The 25,551-nt window shown below is 29.4% G+C and overlaps 1 protein-coding gene across 1 annotated transcript; it reads right to left on the reverse strand.

Moving 5' to 3' along the window:
- Positions 1-503: 503 nt before the first annotated feature.
- On the reverse strand, positions 504-6,045 carry LOC114175685 (serine/threonine/tyrosine-protein kinase HT1-like). Its single transcript, XM_028060467.2, has 6 exons — positions 5,804-6,045; positions 2,873-3,005; positions 2,012-2,207; positions 1,559-1,680; positions 1,233-1,388; positions 504-1,058 (listed from the first exon to the last, which is right to left on the reverse strand). Exons 1-6 carry the CDS (start codon positions 6,025-6,027, stop codon positions 678-680), a joined length of 1,212 nt encoding a protein of 403 aa, XP_027916268.2. The 5' UTR covers positions 6,028-6,045; the 3' UTR covers positions 504-677.
- Positions 6,046-25,551: the final 19,506 nt, after the last annotated feature.

The following is a 25,551-nucleotide window of genomic DNA, read 5'->3' on the forward strand; positions in this document are numbered from 1 at the left end:
TAAATATGCATTTTTTTTAATTATTGTTAATTATAGAGTTCACGAAGCGAGAAAAATTGAAAAGTTACATTTACTTGATATTAATAACAAAAGGTGGACAAAAGATTTCTAAATGTCAACATTATAAAATTAAACTTAATCGATATCAGCATAAATAATTGTAGTTGAAGTGGAAACAATCTTGATTTAATTTCAGTTGGGAAAAAATTTTGCAAATATCAAATGAAAATCAATCAACGACTTTTAACAAAATAACATCAATCAAAATGAATTACAAATTATTATTAATAATGATAGTTTTTTAATTTTTAATAACTATTTAATATTTAAATAACTTTTTGAACTTAATGGTAATTTAAACACTTTATCTAAATAAAAAAATTAAAATGTAAAATTTGAATTGTTATATTTAAAAAAAAATCTAAAACTAATAAATTCAAATTTAATGTTATGATGAAATTTGTTTTCTTAAACCCGACACAATTCTCACAAAACTAAACATCAAACAAGGGAATACTTAGGTTTAATTACACATTACCAGCAAGTAGAGTATTCAAAGTTCAGAGTATTAATTTGGACTATACAACCAAATCACTACTAAATCCTTTCTCCAAATGTATGCAACTATATATATAAATATAAATGACTCACCCATCATCTTGCTTAATGTAGATTTTTTAACAAATGTGAAAGCATTTTTGAAAGCATAACCATAAACCCTTGCCCTTCTTAAGAGTCCTTTTATGCTCGGTTTGGGCTATGACTACTGGACTAGAGTTTTGTGTTATGACCTGAGATTGTCCCTCTAAGCAGACACTGGTATTCAGACTCTGAGCCTCATTTTCATGTTCTGTGTTGTCTTCAACATAGGGGAAAATTTCCTGCACACTTGTTGTTGGACACACTTTTTCCTCAGCTGAGTGATAGTTATGGAGAAGTTTTTCAAGGAATTGGGTAATCTCTGAGAATTCAGGTCGTAGCTTTGGGTCTTCTGCCCAACAAGACTGCAGTAATGGAACCACAACTTCTGGAAAACCCTCCAAACTAGGCCTCATCTTCTGCAACCACCAATAAAGACATTAACATAATCCTTAAAGAGCAAAGAAATAACATAATCCTTAAATAACACAAAATTAGTATGTCTGGCATGAAACATTATTCTAAAGCAAAATATATTAAAAATGGAAAGAAAGGACTAATTAAGGAAGAAAAATAACGCTCTTATGACTTACTTTTGCAGTAGCATATGCTGCTAACAAGTCACTCCTTCCTTTAAATGGAGTCTGGTTTTTAATTATTGCCCATAGAACCATAGCAAAGCTATGAACATCTACCCTATGGTCATAGCATTTCTTGGCTCCTTTAGAAAGTGGATCCTTGCTGAATAACTGGTGCAGATAATAATGTAAGGATTATACATCCAAACACATGAAGAAAATTCTAGTAAATGGATACATATACATATATATATATATATATATATATATATATATATATATATAGATATAGTGATGGTAGATATTTATATATGCAGAGACAAATCTACCATATCATGTACCTCAGGAGCCATGTATCGATATGTACCAGCCTCAGAAGTCATCTCACCAGATATCTCCTCTCTAGCTGTCTCAAAGTTTGTAAGTAAAATTTGCATTTTGTCTTTGGGAAGAAGCAAATTACCTAAATAAGTCACGGATAACTTGTAAATGAAATAACTGCACCTCTTGTACTCAGAAAAAATATATATACGAAAATCAATCGGTGTTAATAAATTTCCTTGACTACTGTGAATGAACTAGTTATTGTAAAGGTAAAGAAATAAAAATACTTCATATATTGGATCCCCTCGATTGGTCCGTATCTACATTACACATTTCATAAATTAACAAAAAGAGTTAATTTAGAAGACATACTAAATTTGAGAGAAAACAAAATATACAAGAAAACCTAAAAAGTCATTCAGATAGCACATCTTGTATAGATACTTATCATTATAACCAAACATAATTACCAGGTTTTAGATCGCGGTGAATGATGCCATTTGCATGCAGATACTCCATGGCTTGAGAAATATCCAAAGCAAAACTTATGGATTGCTCTAAACTAAGAGCATTTGGATAAATGCTCTCTAGGTATTTATTTAGCGAACAACCTTCCAAAAATTCTGTAATTATCATCATTGTTGGCTCCACAGAGGCGCCAATAAACTGCAAAATGAGTTTAAAGTACACAATATACTTATAGCTAAATTAGTTTTCACTAGTCAATCTAATATCCTTGTGATTAGCCACATGTAAATCATAAGAAGCAAAAGCTCAGCAGTACAGTGGAACAATTAGTATATGTCTGTGTGAGGAACTTAAATGTGTAGAAAAGTTTAAAGGTACATGCTTCTTAGTTTATGGAGAACACAATGTTATAATTAGTGAAGGTTAGTGAAAAGTGAGACCTTAATATCCATTTATTTTCATTTAAGATGGAATCCTGAGTATATTCCTATATAAAGATAATCATTCTAAACGAATGTTTATCTTTAAGAAAGAAAATGCAAATGAGTGTGTGAACACTAGTGAGTAAATCTCCTCTAACAAGTCTTTTTATCATTTCTTGTAACTCCTATGTGGTCTTGTTAAGTTTGATGAGTAATACATAATTCAAATTGGATTAAAATTCTTGTAATCATGGTCGATGCAAAACACTTTAAAAACACAAAAGCAACCACATTACGTGTTCTATATCTATTATGTATTTCCCAACAACTGCCTAATCTTTTGGTAATTAAATTTGTTTTATAACCATTAAAAGAAAGACAAGGAATGCAGAGAAGAAGACATTGTGAAGCACTAAAGTAAGAAAAGAAATTGAGAATTACCTTTATTATATTTTTATGTTTGATTTTGGATATCAAGTTAACCTCCCGCTGAAATTTTGCTTTACAAGAAGAAGTAACATTTGATGTTTGCATCGGAAGCATAACCTTGACAGATACAGGATTGAATTCATACCTAAACCACAAAGCAAACAATAAAAACTAATTAAAAATACAGGGCATTTGAAAAAGTAAATATGAATTCACGTTAATTAGACAATTTAACCACCTAAGACTAAATATCAAAGGTAACAAAACATGACGGTGTATATGAATATCTATTATTTGGGTATTTACACTCAGAAAAATGAAATATTTTTTTATAAATAAAACAGTAAGCATGGAGGAAGTCTTTGCAATAGTAGAGATCAAAGCATGAGCCTAGATTATTAATAAGTACTCCACAACTACTTTTTCTTACTTAGATTGGTGGCAACACGCTTCTCTCTATTTAAAGAAGCTAAAAGCTTCGGTGGTAGTTATTTTGCATGTTCATGATCTTACATGTTTTCTCATATTTGAACCATCATGGTGTATGAAAATTGTCTTTGCTATTGTAATGATAAAATAAGGACATGTGTATTTAATTATATGCATACATTTTCACCATCTGTTTTGCATGCATAGAGTGGCTTTGCACACTAAGGAGTATGAAACACAACCTTGTGCAATATTTACCAAAGGGTGAAAAACACCTTAAGTTTTTTGTGTAATCTACTTTTTGGATTATGGTAGAACTCTATTTGGTTATTCATTAGATTCAATAAAGGGGTCTATCCACCAATATAATGGTAAACAACTACAAGGGCATGTTTTGGGATTTTGATCTTATAATGCGTTTTCTCTTTTTTCTTTTTTATTGTTTTTTCTTGAGTTGGAACAACTAATTAATTCCATTCCATATATTTCATTTTACTAATAAAAAATTCATTTTTGTTTTATCAAAAAAAACCATCACTATAATATAAATTATAAAATGATTTAATAATAAAGTCGAAAAGTATGATAAAAAGAAAAATCAAAAAATAATGAATTTAGGAAAACTAAACCATAAAAGAAATAAAAAACCAATTAAACAAGTTAAAATGGGTTAATATATAAATCATATGGTTTTTATTGATATGGGTCTTACTTGGTAAGCATGGTTATAAGAGTTGTTACCCATTATCCATTGTTTCACGCACCTTCATCATGTGATGATGAAACTTATTCACATGTAGGATGAGGAGAGACCAAAGAGTTTTTCTTTCACTCTTTGGTTGACTTGAGAGGGATGAGCGCTACGAAAATAATATTTTCTAAGCTATTTTAACATTTTTAAATATGTTGACAATTTCAAAACTCATTATTAAATAAAAAGTAAAAATTACCAAATTCAGAGTTTCTTTTATTGAATTTTAGTTGATAATAAAAAATGTTTTAAATAACATCACAAAATACTATCATGTGGGAGATATGGGCTTTGGAATGTGTTTGGAATTTTAACTATTTGGTAATAGAATTTGGAATGTTAATAAGAACTTGTTTAAAAAAGGATTTTACAAATATAAAAGAAACTAAATAATATAATAATTTTAATGAATAATCAAAAGGAACAATTTTTAAAGCAATTAAATTATTTTAGCATTAAATACATTTTGCTTTAAAAACATTGATTATTTTTGTCTCTTGTATAGTGAGCATTAAATATTTAAACACCCGTAAATGTATTTTCTCTTTTATTTAATACAGTCATTAATTATAATCTTCAAACCCCCTTTTTTTATATAGAAATATACATTATTCTTTATTATAAATTATTTTACAACATCTATAATCTTCAAAGGGACCAAACCGATTCATCCAAGTTACCTCACCATGGATTATTCTCAAAAGTGAATTAACACAACCTATATTTTTTGGTTAACTAAAACAGATCAAAATAAAAGTTAAATCTATTTTAATTTTTTTAAAAAAAATATTAAAATAATTAAACATTTAAAATATAAGCTTTTAAATTAATGTTTTGACAAATGCAATTGTGTAAGGTAATTAAGAAATTATTAAGGATGAGATACAAAAAACTTGTAGTTTATATATTCTTTGAAATAATAAAGTGATTTTTTTAAGTCAACTCTCTATCTTGCATGCTAATTTCACAGTGGACGAAATTGACTTGCTAGATGTTATCTACTTTCCCCGATCTATTCTTGTTTTCTAAGTATTTAATATGATTTATATTTGTAAAATATTAAATTCATTATTTTTCAACAATATTTTCTTATAAGAAAATAGAAAAGAAAGGTATGATATTCAGTAAGATCTGTTAAGGCGACTATTTAATTGCTACTCACATTTCACCATAAATAGAACAACTTTTAAAGATATGTATGTTATGCATACTCATTACTAGTTAAACCCCAATGTATTCATTTCTAGATTGATTAATCTCAAACTAAGATTTATAATATAATTTAATAACTAGTTTGATTTTAAAAGGATTATAACAAAATATACTTACCATCATTTGAAAGGTATATAAAAGGATTTCTAAAAATATTAGAGAAAAATTAAAACAATTATATATTCATATGTTTACATACAAATATCGCTTAAGCCTTCAAATCATGAAATGTAAATTTCTAATCTTCCATTATTTACAGCATAAACAAAAATCACTGAGCTAGCCCCAGAGACATCTATAGCAGGTAAAAATCACTAGCATTAAAGCTAAAAAAACAAGTGTCTCAGATCAATAAATGAAAATCAAAAGCTAATTGTTCTGGGCATTTCTCAAGGAAAAAAAATTATGAATGCGTAACGCTTGAATCACATGGTAGGAAAAATATGCAGATCAAAAAAAGTCAACCAAACAAGGTGCAAAAACACAACAACAAACGCAGAAACAAACACAAACTCTTGATAAAAATTAGATTTTGCAATTGGAATACCCACCATCCTTTGTAGACTATTGAATGCAAGCCTTCTGCGATCGGTTCATCAATTATAAGTTTACGAGTATCCACTAACACGGTAGGATCTATGTCGAAGACAAAATCATCATCTTCATCGATAGCATCATGGTCACTTTCAGCGTAAGCGGAACCAAAATTTGATAGTGAGAGATGGAGGATGAGATCACGGTCGCAGAGAGAGACGAATCGGCGTTCTTCCGCCATTATCGAAGCCCCAGTTATTTTGAGTTACAGAATGGAAGAAGTAACAGCAGAAACACAAACTTCTGATTTATAGATGACGCTGAGACTAAAAAAAAAAACGTGAGTAGCATATAATGCTTTTGGAAGCATCTGCAGACACAGCGTAATCATTTGTTTCCAAAAGGTGATTACGCGGTAAAACTAAAACATGATCGTCGAGGTAACATATAACTGCCCTCTCTTTTAATGATTATGCTTCAACTTACACGTAAAATAAGAGGAACACTGTTCATAACGCTCGATCAACTCACGCAACTGCGTTATCATTTAACCACGGTTCTGAACTCAACCTCTGAATATGTCTTCTGATAAACATTCCTAGTTAAGGAACATCTTTAAGGTCCAATACTATAAACTTAATCTTCATGTAGATATTTAAATGAGTTTGTGTTTTTTTTTTATAAAAAATAATACTCCATTTTGATATTTGTTTTACTGAACTACAACTTAATTATTTTCATTCTAAAAATATGTATTTTTTTTAATTTGTAAATAACAAAATAGAATTTTGTTCATTGGTTTAAATAAACGAGTTCTCATTATCTTGATGTTGTAAAGTTTGTAAAATTTAAATTTAAGTAATTTAAATAAGGACCAGCATAATTCTCAAACATTATTTTTTAATAATTGGTTAAAATATCGAAAATCATAAATTTTGGTGATGTCACGTTTAAACCAAAAGAAATTTAGTAAATAAAAGGTGAGATCCACCAAAATTTCAATCAATTTCAACTAATAGAGAAATAGTTGGAAAAATGGTGCTCGAAGTTTTTCTTTTCAGAGAAAAGAAGGAATAATTTTTTTTTTCAGCATAAAAAGGGTGTTTGAAGTGTGTTTTCGTTGTTCTCTAAATGAGTGAGATCAATCAATTTTAGTTTGTTTTTTTATTTAAAATTTGAGTTTATTTATCAACCATTTAATGAATCAAGCTTAAATAGTGTCTGTTGTCCATATTGTTTTACTCTCTTTAAATGAGATTGTCTCTTGTGGAAAACGTGGCGAAAAAAAAGGAATGAATAAATAGTGAAAATAAATGAACATATATAATAACTATGTATGTTATAGTTAAAAGTAAAAGTAACTCTATGACAATTTTTAGCAACATTCAATTGTGTTCAATTTAAAGGTATGAGTAATAAATATGAAATCTCATTGCTTTTAAATATTTTTATTGAAAAATTATGGTAATATTAAATTTAATGTTGAAATAAATTAGAAATATAATATATATATATATATATATATATATATATATTTGAGTCTTTTGAGCGATATAGCATCAATGGAACATGAGTTCAATCCACACATACGGAATTCATACCACCTCTAACACAAAACTTTAAGGCCATGGATTTGAATCTTCATCCTTATATGGTGTTGAACTTCCTCATTTTTATTTAATATGAAACTTAGACTTATATTTGGATTTCAAATATATATATATATATATATATATATATATTATTCTAGTTAAAAAAGGTGTAAAATAACCCTCAGCCGAAAACAAAAAGAAAGAAATATTTTTAATCCTAGCTTAAGACTCGCTTAGGATTAGGGTTTAGATTTAGGGCATGGGAGTAATATTCTTATTTATAGAAAATAAATTGATTACAAATATTGTAGATATACATAATCAGTTAATGCATAATAATAGTCTTAGAGATAATCTAAAATTATTCCCCTAAATAACAATTAACGTATCCTCTTTTAAACATTTTCTTAACCAAAATAATTACTTTACATAATCTAAGATTATGATTCTATCTATCTTCACGTATACCATCTCCTCAATCCTTCTGGCTTCTTGCAATGACCTCAGTTTTGTGGAGACATTTCTTCTTCCTCGTATATCAACAACTCTGTCTCGTTTTTATGACGATGTTAATATTCTTCTTCTTATAACACCAACTCAGGTCGACTTTATGACGACGTCATTCTTTTTTATTCATATATCACTAACTCTGCCTCGACTTTATGACGACACTACTCTTTTTCTTCATACATCACCAACTCTGCCTCGATTTTATGACGATACTACTCCTTTTCTTCATATATCACCAACTCTGGGTTGGTTTTATGATGGCACTACTCTTTTTCTTCATATATCACCAGTTTTGGGTCGATTTTATGACAACACTACTCTTTTTCTTCATATATCACCAGCAGTGGGTCGGTTTGATGACGACACTACTCTTTTTCTTCATATATCACCAATTATGGGTCGGTTTGATGACCACTCTACTCTTTTTCTTCATATATCACCAGCTCTGGGTCGATTTGATGACGATACTACTTCACATCTCTGCTCCTTGTCACTCCAATGTTGGCAGCACACCTACATGTCGTTTCTGGACAAGAATATATATATATATATATATATATATATATATATATATATATATATATATATATATATATATATTTACTATGGAGGTTCGTCTTAAATCTATATTATCATGTAATTGATTTTTTAACACAAAATCATTATAATTATAAAATAAACATAAATAAATAAAGTAAATTACTAAAATTTACTCAACATAATAACATACACTGTCAATATTGTATTGTTTAACCAATAATTAATCATCCAAACAATAAAACTTATTATTCGAATTTCATACATATAGTCGTTAAAAAAGGAGTTCTAAATGTTTGAAACCTTATTCTTAATCTTCATATGATTTGAGTATTCAAAATTAAAATTTCAACCAACACACTAGAAAAATCATAAATAATAAAGATAAAGGTTTTTATGGTTCAATTAAATCACACAATCATATATTCAATTAAATATAATTAAATATATTTTTTGTCTCTTAATTTTTATAAAAAATTAAATTTAGTCAATCTTCAAAATTTTAAATTACTTTAATTTTTCAGTTTCATAAATGAGTAGATTTAATCCTCGAAATCCAGTTTCATAAATGAGTAGATTTAATCCTCGAAATGAATAGACCATAAAATGTTTCACTTGATCTTATATTTTTGTAGTGAATTCAATTTGTACCATACCTAGTCAAACTCAACGAAACAAGTAAACAATACATACAAAGCAGTCAAGTACTCAGCCTAGACCGACTACCTCAATAGACCCGGTAAGATTAAAGCCCAGGCCGACCACTCCAATAAACTTAGTAAAAATGGAAGCTCCCAGGCCCACTCACAGCCCAAGCTAGAGTCCAAGTCAAGGCCCGACCCATGAGGTAATCAGACATCATAAATGCTCTATAAATACACGTGGATCCCAGTAATTAAAGGTACGTATTCATTAATCACTGATTTGACCTTCTGAGAGCTTTGACTTACTTGAGCTTCGGAGACTCTTCTGCAGGTAACCCCTCCTGGGTCCAAGCTGACATGTATCAATCGGGAAGAAACCAACCGAAGAGATAACGGACTACATAGCAAGGTGACGCTTGTGCCTAACTCATTTTATTTGTTCTCAGCAGGAACAAAATTAAAAAAAATTATCACTCACAAAGCTCACCAATCATCTTTCACGCACAACAGAACTTTCATCTTCATTAACAAAAATCACAACAGAGAAAAAAATATCACCACCAAGAAGAACAAAAAGCACAGGTTACTCTATAATCTTATTCTTAGTTTTGTTTTGAACCAACGCGGTGTTATTTTCTATATGTTTTCATCTCTTGCTTCAGTGTGAGGTATCCCTCCCCTTTGTATTGGATATTTTGCATACACATTTGTTCTCCTTCCCTTCAAAACACATATTCACATGCCTTAATGGCAAAATTAATTGAGAAAAAGGGAAAGGAAGTTTGAATAATAGTGAAGGAAGAGGGTGTAATAGCATTGGGTACTGTGGCAAGAGGTTCGTGGAGGGGCCAACGACCTTCGATTTGACTTGGGTGAGTCAAACGGAAGTCACAACGGCTATGTCAACCACTCTCTCAGCAACGACCTCTCCCCGACGCAGTGGCGATGAAGGATGTCGTGGGGCGAAGCGTGCGATAGCCTCCAAAGAGGGAAACTCTCGTGCAACGAAAAAGAAGAACGACGCCAGCCGCGTCAACGATGGTTCTGGTCGCAAGCTCCAACGACACTGGCGACGATTTGGGCTGGTGGACGTGGAGGTGAGTGACCTTTGTTGGTGCTGTTATGACCTATGTGACCAATGTTGTCCGGATACGGAAAATGGATACAGATACAATACATGGACACAGACACGAAAATACAGTTAAATATATATATATTAAGTTTTAAACTGTCAACTAACACATCTATGAATATAATCTATCTATTTAATATTTAATATGGGAAAAATAATAATAATATAAAATTTGTTCTTTATTTTAATCATTAAAATCATGTCAAAAATAATAAAATATCTTTTAAATTAAATATAATGTATCAAACACGAGACACATCATTTATAAGACGCGTCATAGCATCATAGATTATAACGTCACATAAGAAAAAAATAGAAAGAGAAAGAGAGTGAAGCTCGCCACGCCAACATTTTTTGGTCGATCTATACAACTATGAGGTATGTTGGAGTTGTGGAGTGGTGTGTTGAAGATGATAAATGGAGAGGAGAAGATAGATGGAGCTTTAGGGTTTTGAAGAATTAAAAAAAAGAAACATGGAGTAGATGCTTTGCTGTTACCCTATTTTCAATTTTTTTTTTAATTTAATTCACTTAAAAAAATCTAGTGGCACGTGGATAACGTGTCCAAACATCATGTTCCATGGTGGAACGTCGTTAGACAGCTTATCAAAATTTTAACTCAGTTTTGAAGACCAAAAACATATTCATATTTTATCTCATAATACCATTGACACAAAATTTTACCACTTTAATTGGTAACCTAACTGATTTAATCAATTAAAACTCACACTAAAATGGAATTATTTGGATTCAAGAGAGTGCCAACAAAAGTTAATATAAGTACCAAAGAACAAATATGGATAATAGAACATGCTGATTGCGAGAGGTTGATGAAGAATGTGTTATAGTTATTTGTTCTTCGCATGCAAGGTTTCATGGAGTGTGGAATCAATATAACAAATGGTTATGTAAAAAGGTGCAACAATATGGAAAGGAATGTGGCTGGCTATAGTTGGAGAAATTTGGAGACATAGGAATGAGGTGATCTTTAAGCAAAAGAAAGTTGACACTGAAGAGATTTTTAGTTTTGCTCAAGTTAACGTTTGAGCTTAGTTGAAACATAAAATTTCTTCGGTAAAGTTTTCATAAAGTGACTGGTACTTCGCTCCTATTATGTGTTTAAAATCTCTATGATATGATGCTTTCTGTGTTTAAGTTGTCAAGTGAGCATGAAAAGGATTCCCATGTCTAAAGCAATGAGCTCTTCATCAGTGATTTTGCACACTTCTTTGGTTACTCCGTAACAACCAAGAGAACATAGTCTCGGGAGCGCAACGAACCATGCATACCTGGTTTTGTTTTCACTTTCTGTGTAATCTTGTAGACTGGCCGGGGAAGGTGCGATATGGGTGACTAATCTTATGATTCCTGATGTTGGGAAGGCATAGCTCTAGCATTGAAAGTCCAGTTTAATTGTTTTGCCAGATTATTGTAGAAGCATAGTTTTGGAGATGCATTGCATCTTCTCTCATTTTTTTGTAAATGGGTTAGAACACCCATCAAATGCTCTATTATTAATTTAATTTAATTCTTTGCCGATAAAAAAAATATATAAGTCAAGACAATATTTCCACCAACTTTATCTCACTAAGCTAGATAGAAAATAAAACAATGTTTGAAGGTGTTTGTGGATGACAATAGTGTGCATCAGTTGGAACCACATAAACAATGTCATCTTTAGAAACGAAATATCATATGTTAAAGTGGTATTTATATTGGCACAATTAAAATTATGGTGGTGAAAAAAATAACAAGGTACCTACACATTTATGAGAATTAAATTAGATAAATTTTGTTTCTTTAATAAAGCACGTCAGTGGTAATAACAAAACAAAAAATTAGATATAATAAAGAACAAAATTATTAAGATTTTTTTTTTTCTCTTTCTTTGTCTTTTGAGTTATTTATTGTTTGTCCTCCCACTCTCTCATGTTCTCTCTTTTTGTTTTTAAGAAAAAAATAAAGTTAAACTCAAATTCATTATTTCGCTATCATTTTTCATTTATTCTATTCAATTCTTGAAGAAAAAATAATAATTCTTTTTTGTCTTACTGGATAATGAAATATTATTTCATAGTACACTATTTTCTTTTATCTCATGAGTCTTTCGTATAGTGATTTTTAATGAATATAAGAGGAAAATTTAACTACTATGTGTTTTCTCATAATTCATTTTTAATTTTAATAGTTTATTTTTTAAATCTTGAATTTTTTTAAAATAGGTATATTGATGAAAAATAAATGAATAAATTTATTTTTTAAAAGTGGTAAAAGGAATACATTTGAAGATGAAAATAACATAAATTCAACTTCTTCATCTATTCTACTAAAGATACTATTGTTTAATTAGAAGAGTTCCTTCTTACAATTAAAAAAATAACAGGTGAGGAGTTTTATATTAATTCTTTAAAACATAATTCAGGTAAATGTCTTCAAATATGATAATATCCAATAAATTATAGAGATAAAATTAGAAGAACTTATTTAAAATGAAATTCATAATAAATATAACTTTAAAACTATTATTTTTTCAAAGATTTCTACAAAAATATTTCAATACGAAATTAAGTACTTTAATGCTATAAGTGAGGATGATTAAATATATAAATTTTAAATATATTATTTTTACTTCTCATAAAATTGTTAGTTAAGATCCACGGATAAAAATATAAGAAGAAAAGTTTGGAATACATGTGAAGAGGAAAAATAGAATTAGAGAATAAAACGAGATTTTGGTCTTGTTTTGAAAGAAGAATTAAAAAAATTATAGTGAAATTCTTTGCTTACTAACTTACCCCACTTTCATCCTTTTTCTTCTAACTTTCACTTGTAATCTCATTGAAAATATAAAAGTAAAGTCACCGAACTTGTTAAATAATTTACCACATTTATTTGTGATATATAAAAACAGAATTCCTTAAATACAGTACAATATAAAAAAAAAAAACTCAGTTTAAATACTGAAAATATTGTAAATACAGTATTCTTAAGTATCAATTTTAATTGTGTAAATTTTAAGTATGGGTTTCATTTATGTAAATATGAAGTGGTGGATTAATACATCCGTAAATTATCAAAATTGTAACGCTTCATAGTTTAATAAGAAATTTAGAAAATATTGATGTTATTAATTACTACATCATTTAATGAATAATCATTAAGAAACTTTTCCTTTATTTAGATGACATAAATATTTATAAGTATTGTACAATCATGTTTAATATTTTATTTGATACACACCAATAAAATTTTAAAAATAATAAAATAAAATAGTTATATTTTATTGTTATTAAAAATTAAAATATAATTAAACGTAAAAATGTTTAAATTAACAAAAAAAAATAGTTAAACATCTAAAAAGTAAAAAAAAAAACAATTCAAATATGAAATAAATAATAAAATAAAAGTTAAATATGTTTTTGATCCTTTAATGTGAAAAATGAAAATAGTTCATTTTTGAACCTTTTGACTAATTTAGTCCCACAATTTTATAAATGTGTGTATTTAGTCTTTTTAACCAATTTTTTTCAGTTAATTTGACATTTCAAATACATTGCATGATAGTATTTGAGTTGTTTACATCGTTTAACTCAATTTTTCTTCAATGTTAGCTGAAAAAACGTGTTTAAAACGTCAAATAACCTTAACAACATTTGGTTAAAAGTACTAAATTTACACAATTTTTAAAGATGAGAGATTAAATTAGTCAAAAGTTTTGAAGAGTGACTATTTCCAATTTTCATTAAAAGTTAAGGGACAAAAAACTAGAACTGTCAAAATGGATTGGAACCTAGGAGCTAACTTGACCCACCACGGGTTCAGGGTGGATTTGGCTGAAATTTTTTTACAAATTATAGTACCGGTTAATTTTTGACTCGACCTACATAGAACCCGTTCATCCGGGTTGAACCCGAGAGTCAACAAATTGGTAATTTGGTATTTTTGTGATTTCAGTTTGTATTTGGAGTTTAATATCCTTTGGATTGTAGTAGGATACTATTGAAGTTTATTTATATTTTAATCATAATTATAATTTAGTTTTATTTAGACAGAAGAAAAAAAATTGTACTTTTTTTAATTGAGTAAATCAGTCAACTAACCCGTTTAACTCACCAACTCGTGATGGACCGGACCAAGTTAGAATTTTTTTGGCTCACTAATAAATGAGTTGAGTTGGGTTGACTCACTAAGTGACCAACTTGTGATGGGTCGGGTCGGGCCAAGTTACCCGTTTTAAGAGCTCCACCAAAAATATATTTAACCCATAAAATAACTATATTTTAATGTTACTAAAATTTTTAAAGAGATTTGTTTTTTTTGTAAAAATTAAAGACGGTACCTTTCAAATCTCCACATTTCTTATTGAAACACTCTTCCAGAGATTTTTTTTTTTGTCTTTTAAAAAGAGACCTTAGAATTTTCAAAGTGCTTATTTTATGTTGGTGAGACATCCTTTAGAAATTTTAAACGATATTTTTGTCTTTATAAAATCTGTTATATTAATTTATAATATAATTAATTAAAAGAGTTAATTATTTCAGTTTTCAATATAAAAATGATAAAACCATTTATTATTAATTATACTCTTAGCTCGTGTCGAACATTACACTGGTTAGCATTCTCCTTACTTTATCTATATGACAAAAATACTTATAAATATTATATGTTATAATTGATAATTTTTTTGATGAAAAAAAAATAAAAATTAGATATTTAACATTTTATTACTTGTTAATTAATATATTGGATTGCTTTTTTTTTTAATTTTTATTATTTTCTATGTTAATTTAATTTTTTTTATGTTTAATTATATTTTAATTTTTAACAATATTACTTATTTGTATACGAATCAAGTCGTCACACTACTAAAATTTTGAATTTTAACGTCAGTTAAAAGTGGTATTTAGTGGCGGTTTTAACCGCCACTATTTTCTTTTCCGTCAGTTAATTAACCGACATAGAATTTGGCGCCACAAAAGTACTATAGCGTCAATTATTATAACCGCCGGAATAACTGCCACTAAGAGGATTAAAATCAGTTTTAACCACCTCTAAATTTAGAGTTTTAAAAAATTATTTATTATTTAGTGGCAATTGTAACCGTCAGGAAGTTCAAAAAATATAAAAATTTAGCGGCGGTTGGAACCGCCACTAAATTATGACTTTTTTAAAATAAAAAAAATTTAAAATTTATTTTGAAATTAAAAAAATCTAAAATCTATTTATCAATATATTTCGATAATTACATTGTTCTTATCAATAATAAATTCACATAACTTTTATACTTCATAACCACTTTGAGCTAGGTTTTCTCCCATGACCGCAACAACAACTAGATTTCCTTGTTTCGTTTTTAGATAGTTAGATAAAAAACAATGTTGGCCACATAAAAATTTCTTGGATCCCTAATATTGCAAACACTACAATGAAGCTGCAGAAATAAAATGTGATGAAATTTAATTTTTCTAAATAAAACTATATGTATGGTCAATTATTTTGTAATATTTGTTAAAATGAGCAATTTATAATTTCTTTCACTACATTATTCCTGTAGAAACTTCTTACAAATCTAGTAAACTATATATCTTTTGCTAATATAATTTTAGCAAAAAAATGAAATTATTGTACGTGAGCTTGGACATTTCACACTACAATTTCCATTACAAATTTGTGGAACGCAATTAAAAGAAGTGATAGTATTATGTTGTTATCATTGTTATTAATTATATTATTGTTAACATAACTTCATCTTGATAAAATAAAGTGCAGGTTTTTTCATATAATTATTCGTGTGGATACAGGAGAAATTTTTATCCCTAATTAGCTCTTTGACGTAAAAAGGATGGGCACAATATATAGTATTATAATAGATTAGAATATGGTCCATGAATTAGACAGGGTACACTCTCAATGACTGCAACACTAATTATGGATAGAAATCTATCTTAACTAGTTGAGTTTTTTTAACATAATCATAAATCATAAGCTATTATTGTCCTGCTGCAACATTAGATACATGTTATTCTAGAAAAATAAAGGCCAAAGAAATGCATAATAAATAATATGGTTTTCTTTATTGTGTATGAGTTAAACTTGATGCTTAGATATGTTCAATGTGTGTAGTTTCTTAATTCACCAGCAACCACACGCATTTATTTGGCACCTTTTTCTGCAGAATATCACTTGAACATGGCTCTGCCTCTAAATTTCAGCTTTCCCCATCATCTATGTCCCAAAGAAAGCATGTATATGCTGCTATAACATTGTTGAAAGAAGAAAAGTTGTAAACAGTTGCATCTTAATTATTTATGTAAAGATTTCTTCTTCTTTTATTCAGAAGGGAACATGTATAATGTATTGCACACTAGTTATAGAGGTTACACCAATGCTTTCAATGAAGGATCAAGAAGAACCGGGACACCATGAATTTTTCTCTCCCATTTTTCAGAATTATAAACATGTTCATAAGCATAACATTTTATATAAGATGTGTCTCAAACTAAATTTCCAAGTTAGAACCTTCGTCGAAGCTAATGTTAGGCCCATCACCTTGTTCAACAGCTTGGGAATCTAGTACCACGTCCCCACTACTACACCTGTGTAACAAACTTAAAGCCGAAGAACAAAAAACTCAAAAATGGATGTTATCAACCTTGTCAGAATTGCATATGCTACCAAATGTATTTTAAGGAGAAACAGAAAATCCACATTCACAAAAAATAACAAAACATTTTTTCAACCTCCAAGCTTGAAACACTCACTAAACTGCTCGCAAGCATTCCAAAGATGAGGATATGTTGTTATTGCCTCCACTAGAAGAACAATTTGATCATCATCCAGAGCAACAAAATGTTTATATGCTCCTCATCTTATACGGATATCTGCAGAAGCTGTAAAATTTTTGAAAGGGTGATCTAAAAATATAGGATGGAAATGAGAAAATAACAAATTAGAAACCTGAAGAAATATGAATGTTGTTGTCTGGAACATCTATTCCCTCTTCTTTATGCAAGAGGTTCAACCCTTCTTCTACTTGGGTTCCTTTATGAATAACATTTTTTCAGAATTATAAACATGTTCTTAATTTTCAAGTCGTTTGAGAATTTTGAACATAATAGAATAAATCTGACATTCCCTTGACAAATTACATTCCCACTCACCATTACATATATTGCATCCAAACTAGAAAATTTTAAAACACAATAGTGACGAGTCCAATTAATAACTTAAAGAAAAATTCTAAGATCATGCTTTCAAAATTATTTTAAACATGTCTTGTAAACAGAGCTAACTTAAACCTAAGTTTTACACTCATATACACAAATATATCCAATCTAACGCTTCCTCCCCAATATTGCAGGTTCAGGTTAACATTTATTTATCATATTGCATTCAAGGAAAAACAAAAAAAAAACTATGAATAAAAGGAGTACGAAACCAATAATCAATATTAACATATAATGATTTATAATCTGAACATAAAAATTGAAATTAGGTTTCGAAAATTGAAGTTAGGTTTATAACAAGCTAAAACTCAAAATTATTCGTGGAGAAAAAGAAACAACTAAAGTAGAGAGAAAAAACACTCACAAGAATTCAATGAAGGAGAAAATGGCTCTGGATAGAAGAGAAGATGCTGGAGAAGAGATGATTTCACACTAATAAGAAAATGCGAGAGTTTCATAACAGTTTCGAAATTGATGATTCCACGGAAATGGTGAGCTCTCCATTAATATAGAATGAGAAAGAAGCTTGGGAAACTTGCATTGGTAAAAAAAAAAGCTTGAAAAGCGAAAGGAACTCGTGTGCAACAGTGGAAGACGAAAGAACTCACGAGAAAAGAAATCAAGGTAAGAGAAGAAGAAAAAAAGAGAAAAATTAACTATTTTATTTTCCATCAGTTTTAAATTGACTTTAAATACAATATAAATTTAAATTTTGAATAAGACAATGTCAGTCATCAAGAACTGCCAGGAAATAACTGTCCTTATAAAATATTTTTGTTGTAGTGTCGCTATTTAAACAATGGTATAAACGGTAAATGCATTTATTATTAAACACTTAATATTAAAAATATTTTAGTAGAATTTTCCTGAACAACCTTAATTAAATATTAAATAAGTAAAATACAGTAACATATCTCTGTGTTAATACATACAATCAAAAAATTTCTCTCCATTAAAGTTATCACACGAATATACTTATTAAAATTAAGAATAAAATATTATTTTTAGAAAAGTTAATTTATTAAGTTAAATTAAAATAAACTTTTTAAAACATAAATAAAAAATTTATTTTATTTGTACGATTACTTTCCTATTCTTATTTCAAGGACGAAGGAGTCTCGACCTATATATAGTTAACTTAAGTGAATTAAAAACAAATAATTCTGATCTAACTTATTTTATAATAAATCAAAAATTCTACTACCCAACTTAACTAATGATAAGTTAATGAATTAAGTAGATTGATTTACTAATTCATATAAAAAATAAAAAATAATTTTTTATTTTAAAAAAATAAATTTAGAAAATGGATTAAAAAGTAAAGTTCATAAATTAACAATAAAAAACTAACAATAAAGAAATAAAAAAATTAAACATTGAAAACATGAAATTTTAAAAATTAACAAAGAGAAAAAAATTAGCAAAGACTTGAAAGAAAATAATGAATTGCTAAACTAATTAATAGTTTCTTTTATGAATTTAAAGTAACAATTTTAAAACAAAATATCATTTTAAAATTTGCTACCTTAGATATGAGGGAGAAGCAGACTTTCAGGCTATATTGTACAAGAAATTTAAATATCTTTAAATTTATAAAAAATGGACAAATTATAGTAAATGTCTAAAACTGAATTGGGGAGCAAACCCTAACACAGATGTTGTGATTAACGACATGGTAATTGCCTGTGGAGATGACGTTGGCCTTCATATCCTCGGAAATACACTTGGGGTGAGAGAATTTCAGCACGAACACCATTCACTCCACAATGCTACACATCAATGCTCTGGGCCAGAAGAAAAACCATAAGAAGATGAATATTGAACTTTATGGCAATCGAATGTTCTCAATTTGGGATTTTAGGGTAATGAAAACGCCGAGGAGCACCAATGCCCGGAGCAGCAACGAAAGTAAATTAAGTTGAAGGTGAAGGATAAAAGAGAGAGAAGTTAAATTATTTTTTTCTAAAACATGAGTGATTGAAGGTTAATTAAGTGAGTTAAATCCGTTTTTATTTATAATTGATACAAGTATTAATTTTTAGGTTTAATTCATATTTTGGTCCTCTAGTTATGATGCGTGATTTATTTTGGTCCCCTAATTTTTTTTTAGATTCAATTTAGTTCTTCAATTTTTTAAAACAGTTTAATTTAGTCCCTCCCGTTATCTATGGTTAAACGGCGTTATAATAGTGCAGCTATGTCACTTTGGAACAGAAACGTGGCAGGTTTTTATAGCTGGACATCAATGTACTGTGATTAAGTGGCAACAAAATATATGGAGGGATAATTGGTCAACCCTAATTTTACAATTCATCTTCTTTGTGCAGGAGTTCTTCAACATTTGGTGTATGTTGATTGTGAATAATGTCGAGGGGGCACTCTTCTTCTTCTTGGTCGCATAATCCGCGGAGAATGTAAAATCCAAGCTCATCCAATCATGGTGGTGGCTTTTCCTCTCATGGTGGAGCACAACGGCTTCATAACGCAAATACCGCAAAAACTAACCTTCGAACTGGCAACGACAACGGAAATCCACAACCAAGATTACAGTGAACACTTTATCTTTGAATCCTTCTTTGTTTGGTTTTTTCTTCAATTGATTATGCTTCTCTACCAAATTTCCCAATTTGATCTTCGATTCCCTATTTTATTCGAACTCTAACCCTAACAAATTTATCCCCTTTGAAAACAAAGTTATTTTTTTTAACTCTAAGTCCACATCACCCAATCTCAATACACTGACACACGTGATGCACAGATGCCACAGTATCACATTAAAACAGTTTGTCATTAATTTTTGTAATGTTGTTAACCTCGAGGACTAAATTGAACCTCCTCAAAAAATTAGAGGATTAAATTGAACCTCAAAATAATTAGAGGATTAAAATAAACCACATATCATAATTAGAAGACCAAAATGAATTAGGCCTAATTTTTATACTGGGTTCGGATCAAACATGTGATAAGCAAGTTGACTAAAGCATAAGATATTACAACTTGTAAATATTACAGTTTTAATTGGCGAGGCTCAAATACGCGTTTAAACTTATATGATGTACCCTTTTTAAATTCTATAATACCTTCAACAAAATGTAAAAAGGGTCGCAGGTAAGTTTTGTATGGATTATTACCAAATTAGTGTAATTTTAATTCTATATTATTGAATTGTATAGAACTTATTAAATAAATCAAAATCAAATTAAGATTATAGTCATTTCTTTATTTGACTTTATTAAAACCTAAAATGTATACATTTATTGTAGTTTATAAAAAATACTCAAATTATATTGTCATTATATTTTCTTCATAGTTATAAAAAAAATCATTAAAACCTTTATATTAACTTATGTAAGAGTGCATTAGAATAGTTAAGGCGTGTATGCAGTACTTTAAAATATGATATCCTTACAAAATATAAAGAAACAACAAGCGTAAAACTCCCTAAACCTAAAAATCTAAAACAACAACAAAAAAAGTTGCGAGTTTATAGTATATTCAACTTTAATGTCTCGTTGTACAACTTCAGTTTCTCTAAATAAAATAAAAAATTAACAAAAATTTTAATTCTTAACTACATTAAATAAAATCGTGTTTATACCACATAATTTTACCACTAACATATAACATAAAACTTTTTATGACTAAAACAACTTCACTTAAAGACTAAAATCGTATTTATATAACACAACTTTTTATAACAAAGTTATCTTGTCTAAACATAACTTATCCATGCACTTAATTTTTTTTTTAAATTCTACCTATTTTAATAATATCTAGCAAAATTTGCACCTCTTTCATATCTTTTTTAAGTTTTTTTAGGATTATATAAAATTCAAATCCTAAAACAACGCAACCGGAAATTTAGAGCACAGAGTCGTTTGTTCCAATCATAAAAAATCGCAATTACTTCATTTAGTCTCCAAGCACCAGATTGACAGGTATACTTTTGTGTTATAAACATGTACAGTAGACATTCACTTCACTTAAGTACGTATTCCCCCTAAATTCATATTTGAAAAATTTTTGGATCAATAAATTAATTACTTTATTTATAAAAAAATAATGTAAAATTATTTGACGACTTTTTTTATTCCTTAACGTGTGATTGTCAATTGATCATTTATAAACTATGACATAAAATGAAGAATGTATCATTAAAATATATGTTTTTAAAATATATTTCAATTTTAAAAATTAGTTATTATTTTAGAATTAGGAAATCAAGACTTAAATATTGTAAATATTTTATGTTATATTTTGTTATATATATATATATATATATATGAATAAAATAAAATAAAATAACAAAATTTTTTACATAACATATTAGTTATATATATCATACACTTCATATATCTCATATTTTTATAACCCCTAATAATTTACAACACCATAATATTCTATTCTCTAATTATATGACCCATAATATTTTATATTGTAATTGTATGATTATTAAAATTTTATAAGTCTGCATCCCAATTAAGTCTACATCAAACTTCTCAAAAAAAATGGGATCTTAAGTGAATGTTTAGTGTATGTGTAAGGAATAAGACAATAAATGAAAGCTTGTTAGGTCTATAAAGGAGAAAGTTCAATGGGGTGATACAACACCAATGAAATCTGAGTCCAACCATTTAAGGGATACCCTTCTTTGTAGACTTTAGATATAAAGACTCGTCTAAGTTGGTCACCACACTAACCTTCGACTTTGATACCATTGTTAGTGTCAACACCCAATTTCATCCGGGTGAATGCATTTGTTTTATTAAAAATAAAATAAAATAAAATAAAAAATATGTTTTTGATTAATGGTATATTTTTTAACTTTCATTCTACCATGGAAAAAAGAAAAAAAAAGAAAAAGAAAAATAAGGGAGAATCTAATTTGTCTTTAATTATCACACCCTTTTCATGAGCCTAAATGTTTTGTACATCCTTTCAAACCCATTGTATGCTATTTACACAACACACATGACATGTTAGAAAAGGACATCTTATAATATCTAATTTTAGATAAGGGTATAATTTTAGAAGCAATACATTTCAAAATAATTAAAACACTACAAAAAAATTGAAATTATCGACGGAATTTTATCGACGGATATATTTTTGCCAATAAATTTGAATTACCGACGAATTTTACCGATGTATTCTCAAATTTTAATTACCGACGGATAACACAAATTTCATTTAATGACAAAAAATCCGTCGATAATTAAAATCCTTTTTATCGACAAATTTATTGACGGATTTTTTTGTCGGTAAAAGAAATGAGAAATTTCCCCCGCAAATTTGAATTACGATTTTTTTCTTCGGTAAGTCAATTTTTTTACCGACAGATTTTTTCGTCAATAAAAGAAACGAAAAATTTCCCGCCCAAATTTGAATTATCGACGAATTTTTCTGTCGTTAAATCTGTCGGTACTTAGATAACTCAAAATCCTTCAGTAAAATCTATCGATAATTTAACTCTTTTTTATCGACGGATCTATCGTCGGTAAAAGGAATGAGAATTTTCCTGTCCGCCCGAACCTCACCTTATAAGAAGGAGAAGGAGAATAAGAAGAAGAAGAGATATTTTAAAACATCTACTTTTATCTTGCATACTTAATTAAAGGGAACCGTCTTAGGACGGACGTTGTGGGGTGCTAATACCTTCCCTACACGTAACCGACCTCCGAACCCAAATTTGGTTTTGAAGACTATTCTTATTTTAAGGTTTTTCTATAGTTTTCCATAATAAACTATGGTGGTGACTCCTCTGTATGTTTTTAAATTATTTTTGTCGTCCTGTCGCGATCTCAGTTGCGACAGTTAGGTCTATCAAGGAAGAAAAGGGAGAAGGTTCACTGGAGATACACAACACTAATGAGACTTGAGTCCAACGACATAAGACATTGACACCACTATCAATCCAACACCTTAAGATGTGAAGTGAAGACAACACCCATTCTTTCTCTACATCGGTGAGGAACCTGTGACCTGATATTTGGTTATGACAAAACCCATAGCCAATCAAGAAACTTGCACTGTTAACACTACAAGAAAACTTTTAATGGTGACCAATTTTAATGACAAATAATTATTATTAACTATAGTGACAAATTTATATACCAATTTACAAAACTAAAAATTATTAGTTACTGAAATGGTCACTATTATGAATGAAAAATTATAATTGGTCACTAAATTGATCTTTAAAAATAGCTAACATGGTTTTGGATACATAAGTAAATTGGTCACCAACTAATAGATGAAACAAAAGCAAACAAAAAGTAGAGTTTTCACCGTATTCTGAGACTATTTTTGTGGGTCAAATTCTTCTCGTACCGGCCACCACCTTAGCAAAACAAAATTCATCCCATGAGTTTGGGCGACTTCAACCAAACAAAGATTATCAAGATTTTTCTCTTTTTTATTGCTAGATTTTAAGAGAACACTATGTACATTAAACACGTTCTCCATCTCTTGACTATTCCCAAATTTCACTCCACTTGTTGCATCCTTTAAAGATTTTGATTCACTCACTGCAATCTTAGACATAATACACAATAAGGCCGGTAACTTACACACCCCCCGTTCCTAGTCCATCTACTTCCCCATTTTAAGAGTCTTCCACAACACAATCACATTACTTGCTCCCCCACGACAATGCATGCCGCTTTTTCAGAAACCAGTTTCCCCTCGCAATTTGCCACACCATCTTGGACATTCGACGATTGAACTACCACGCAAACCCCTGAAGAAGAATCAATACCCATATCGCCTACCGAAAATTTTGGTTTTTTACCGACCATTTATTGACGCTCATTTTCTGCGACCACTGAACTTTCGAAAACCCTAAATCAACAAAGTACGACCCGTGACTCAAATGGACGACCCTACCACGATCTTTGTTGCGACAGTTTGTTTTATCAAGGAAGAAAAGGAAGAAGGTTCACTGGAGAGATACAACACCAATGAGACTTGAGTCCAACCACAGAAGACATTGACAACACTAAGAATCCAACACCTTAAGATATGAAGTGAAGGCAACACCCATTCTCTCTCTACATCGGTGAGGAACTTGTGACCTGATATTTGGTTATGGCGAAACCCATAGCCAATTAAATGTCGGATTCCACACTCACGACCAGGGTGAGCATCCCTACAACTTCCTTTTCAATCATTCTCATATCTTTGCATTGCAAGAACAATACTTGCATGATCTTTCTATCGTAGCAAGAAGTCACCACTCCCGCTCATCCTCACGCGCTTCTGCTTACTCCCTAATTCCACTAGACATTTTTCACATGACACCGGAGAACACCTCGCTCCCCTGCTTCTGCAACTAGCCACGGTCGCCACCGAATGCAATGACCCTTGCACTGTTAACACTACAAGAAAACTTTTAATGGTGACCAATTTTAATGACAAATAATAATTATTAACTATAGTAACAAATTTAGATACCAATTTACAAAACTAAAAATTATTAGTTACTAAAATGGTCACTATTATGAATGAAAAATTATAATTGGTCACTAAATTGATCTTTAAAAATAGCTAACATGGTTTTGGCTACCAAAGCAAGTTGGTCACTAACTAATAAATGAAACAAAAGCAAAAAAAAAAAAAGTTGAGTTTTCACTGTATTCTGAGACTATTTTTGTGGGTCAAATACTTCCCGTACTGGCCACTACATTGGTCAAACAAAATTCATCCCATGAGTTTTGGCGACTTCAAACAAACAAAGATTATCAAGAATTTTCTTTTTGACCTACCATGTAAACCCCTAAAGAAGAATCGATACCCACATCGCCTTCTGAAAGTTTTGGGTTTTTCACCGACCATTCATTCACGCTCATTTTCTACGACAATTGACCTTTTGAAAATCCTAAATCAACAAAGCCTGACCAGTCGCTCAAATGGCCGACCCTTGTGTGGTAGCGAGTGAACCAAAATGTCTGAGGAACGAAACGAGTTTACGAGAATGTTGGAAGAATGCATCGAGTGTAGTGGAATTTGGGAGTAGTGTGAACGTGGTTGATATGTATAAAGCTTTGATACCATGTAGAAAACAAAGAACAAAGAAATATATGAAGAAAAAGATTGTGTATTATTGAGTGTGTGTAAAATATTACA

This window comes from Vigna unguiculata, chromosome 3, assembly GCF_037176805.1.
Source record: "Vigna unguiculata cultivar grain cowpea cultivar isolate G323 ecotype 2 chromosome 3, ASM3717680v1, whole genome shotgun sequence".
Taxonomy (NCBI): Eukaryota; Viridiplantae; Streptophyta; class Magnoliopsida; order Fabales; family Fabaceae; genus Vigna; species Vigna unguiculata.

Coding starts and splice junctions, on each gene's coding strand:
- LOC114175685 (XM_028060467.2), bottom strand. CDS start 6,027: ATGGCGGAAGAACGCCGATTCGTCTCTCTCTGCGACCGTGATCTCATC. Junction 3,006..5,803: donor TCAATAGTCTACAAAGGATG/GTGGGTATTCCA, acceptor TTTGTGGTTTAG/GTATGAATTCAATCCTGTAT. Junction 1,389..1,558: donor ATCGATACATGGCTCCTGAG/GTACATGATATG, acceptor TATCTGCACCAG/TTATTCAGCAAGGATCCACT.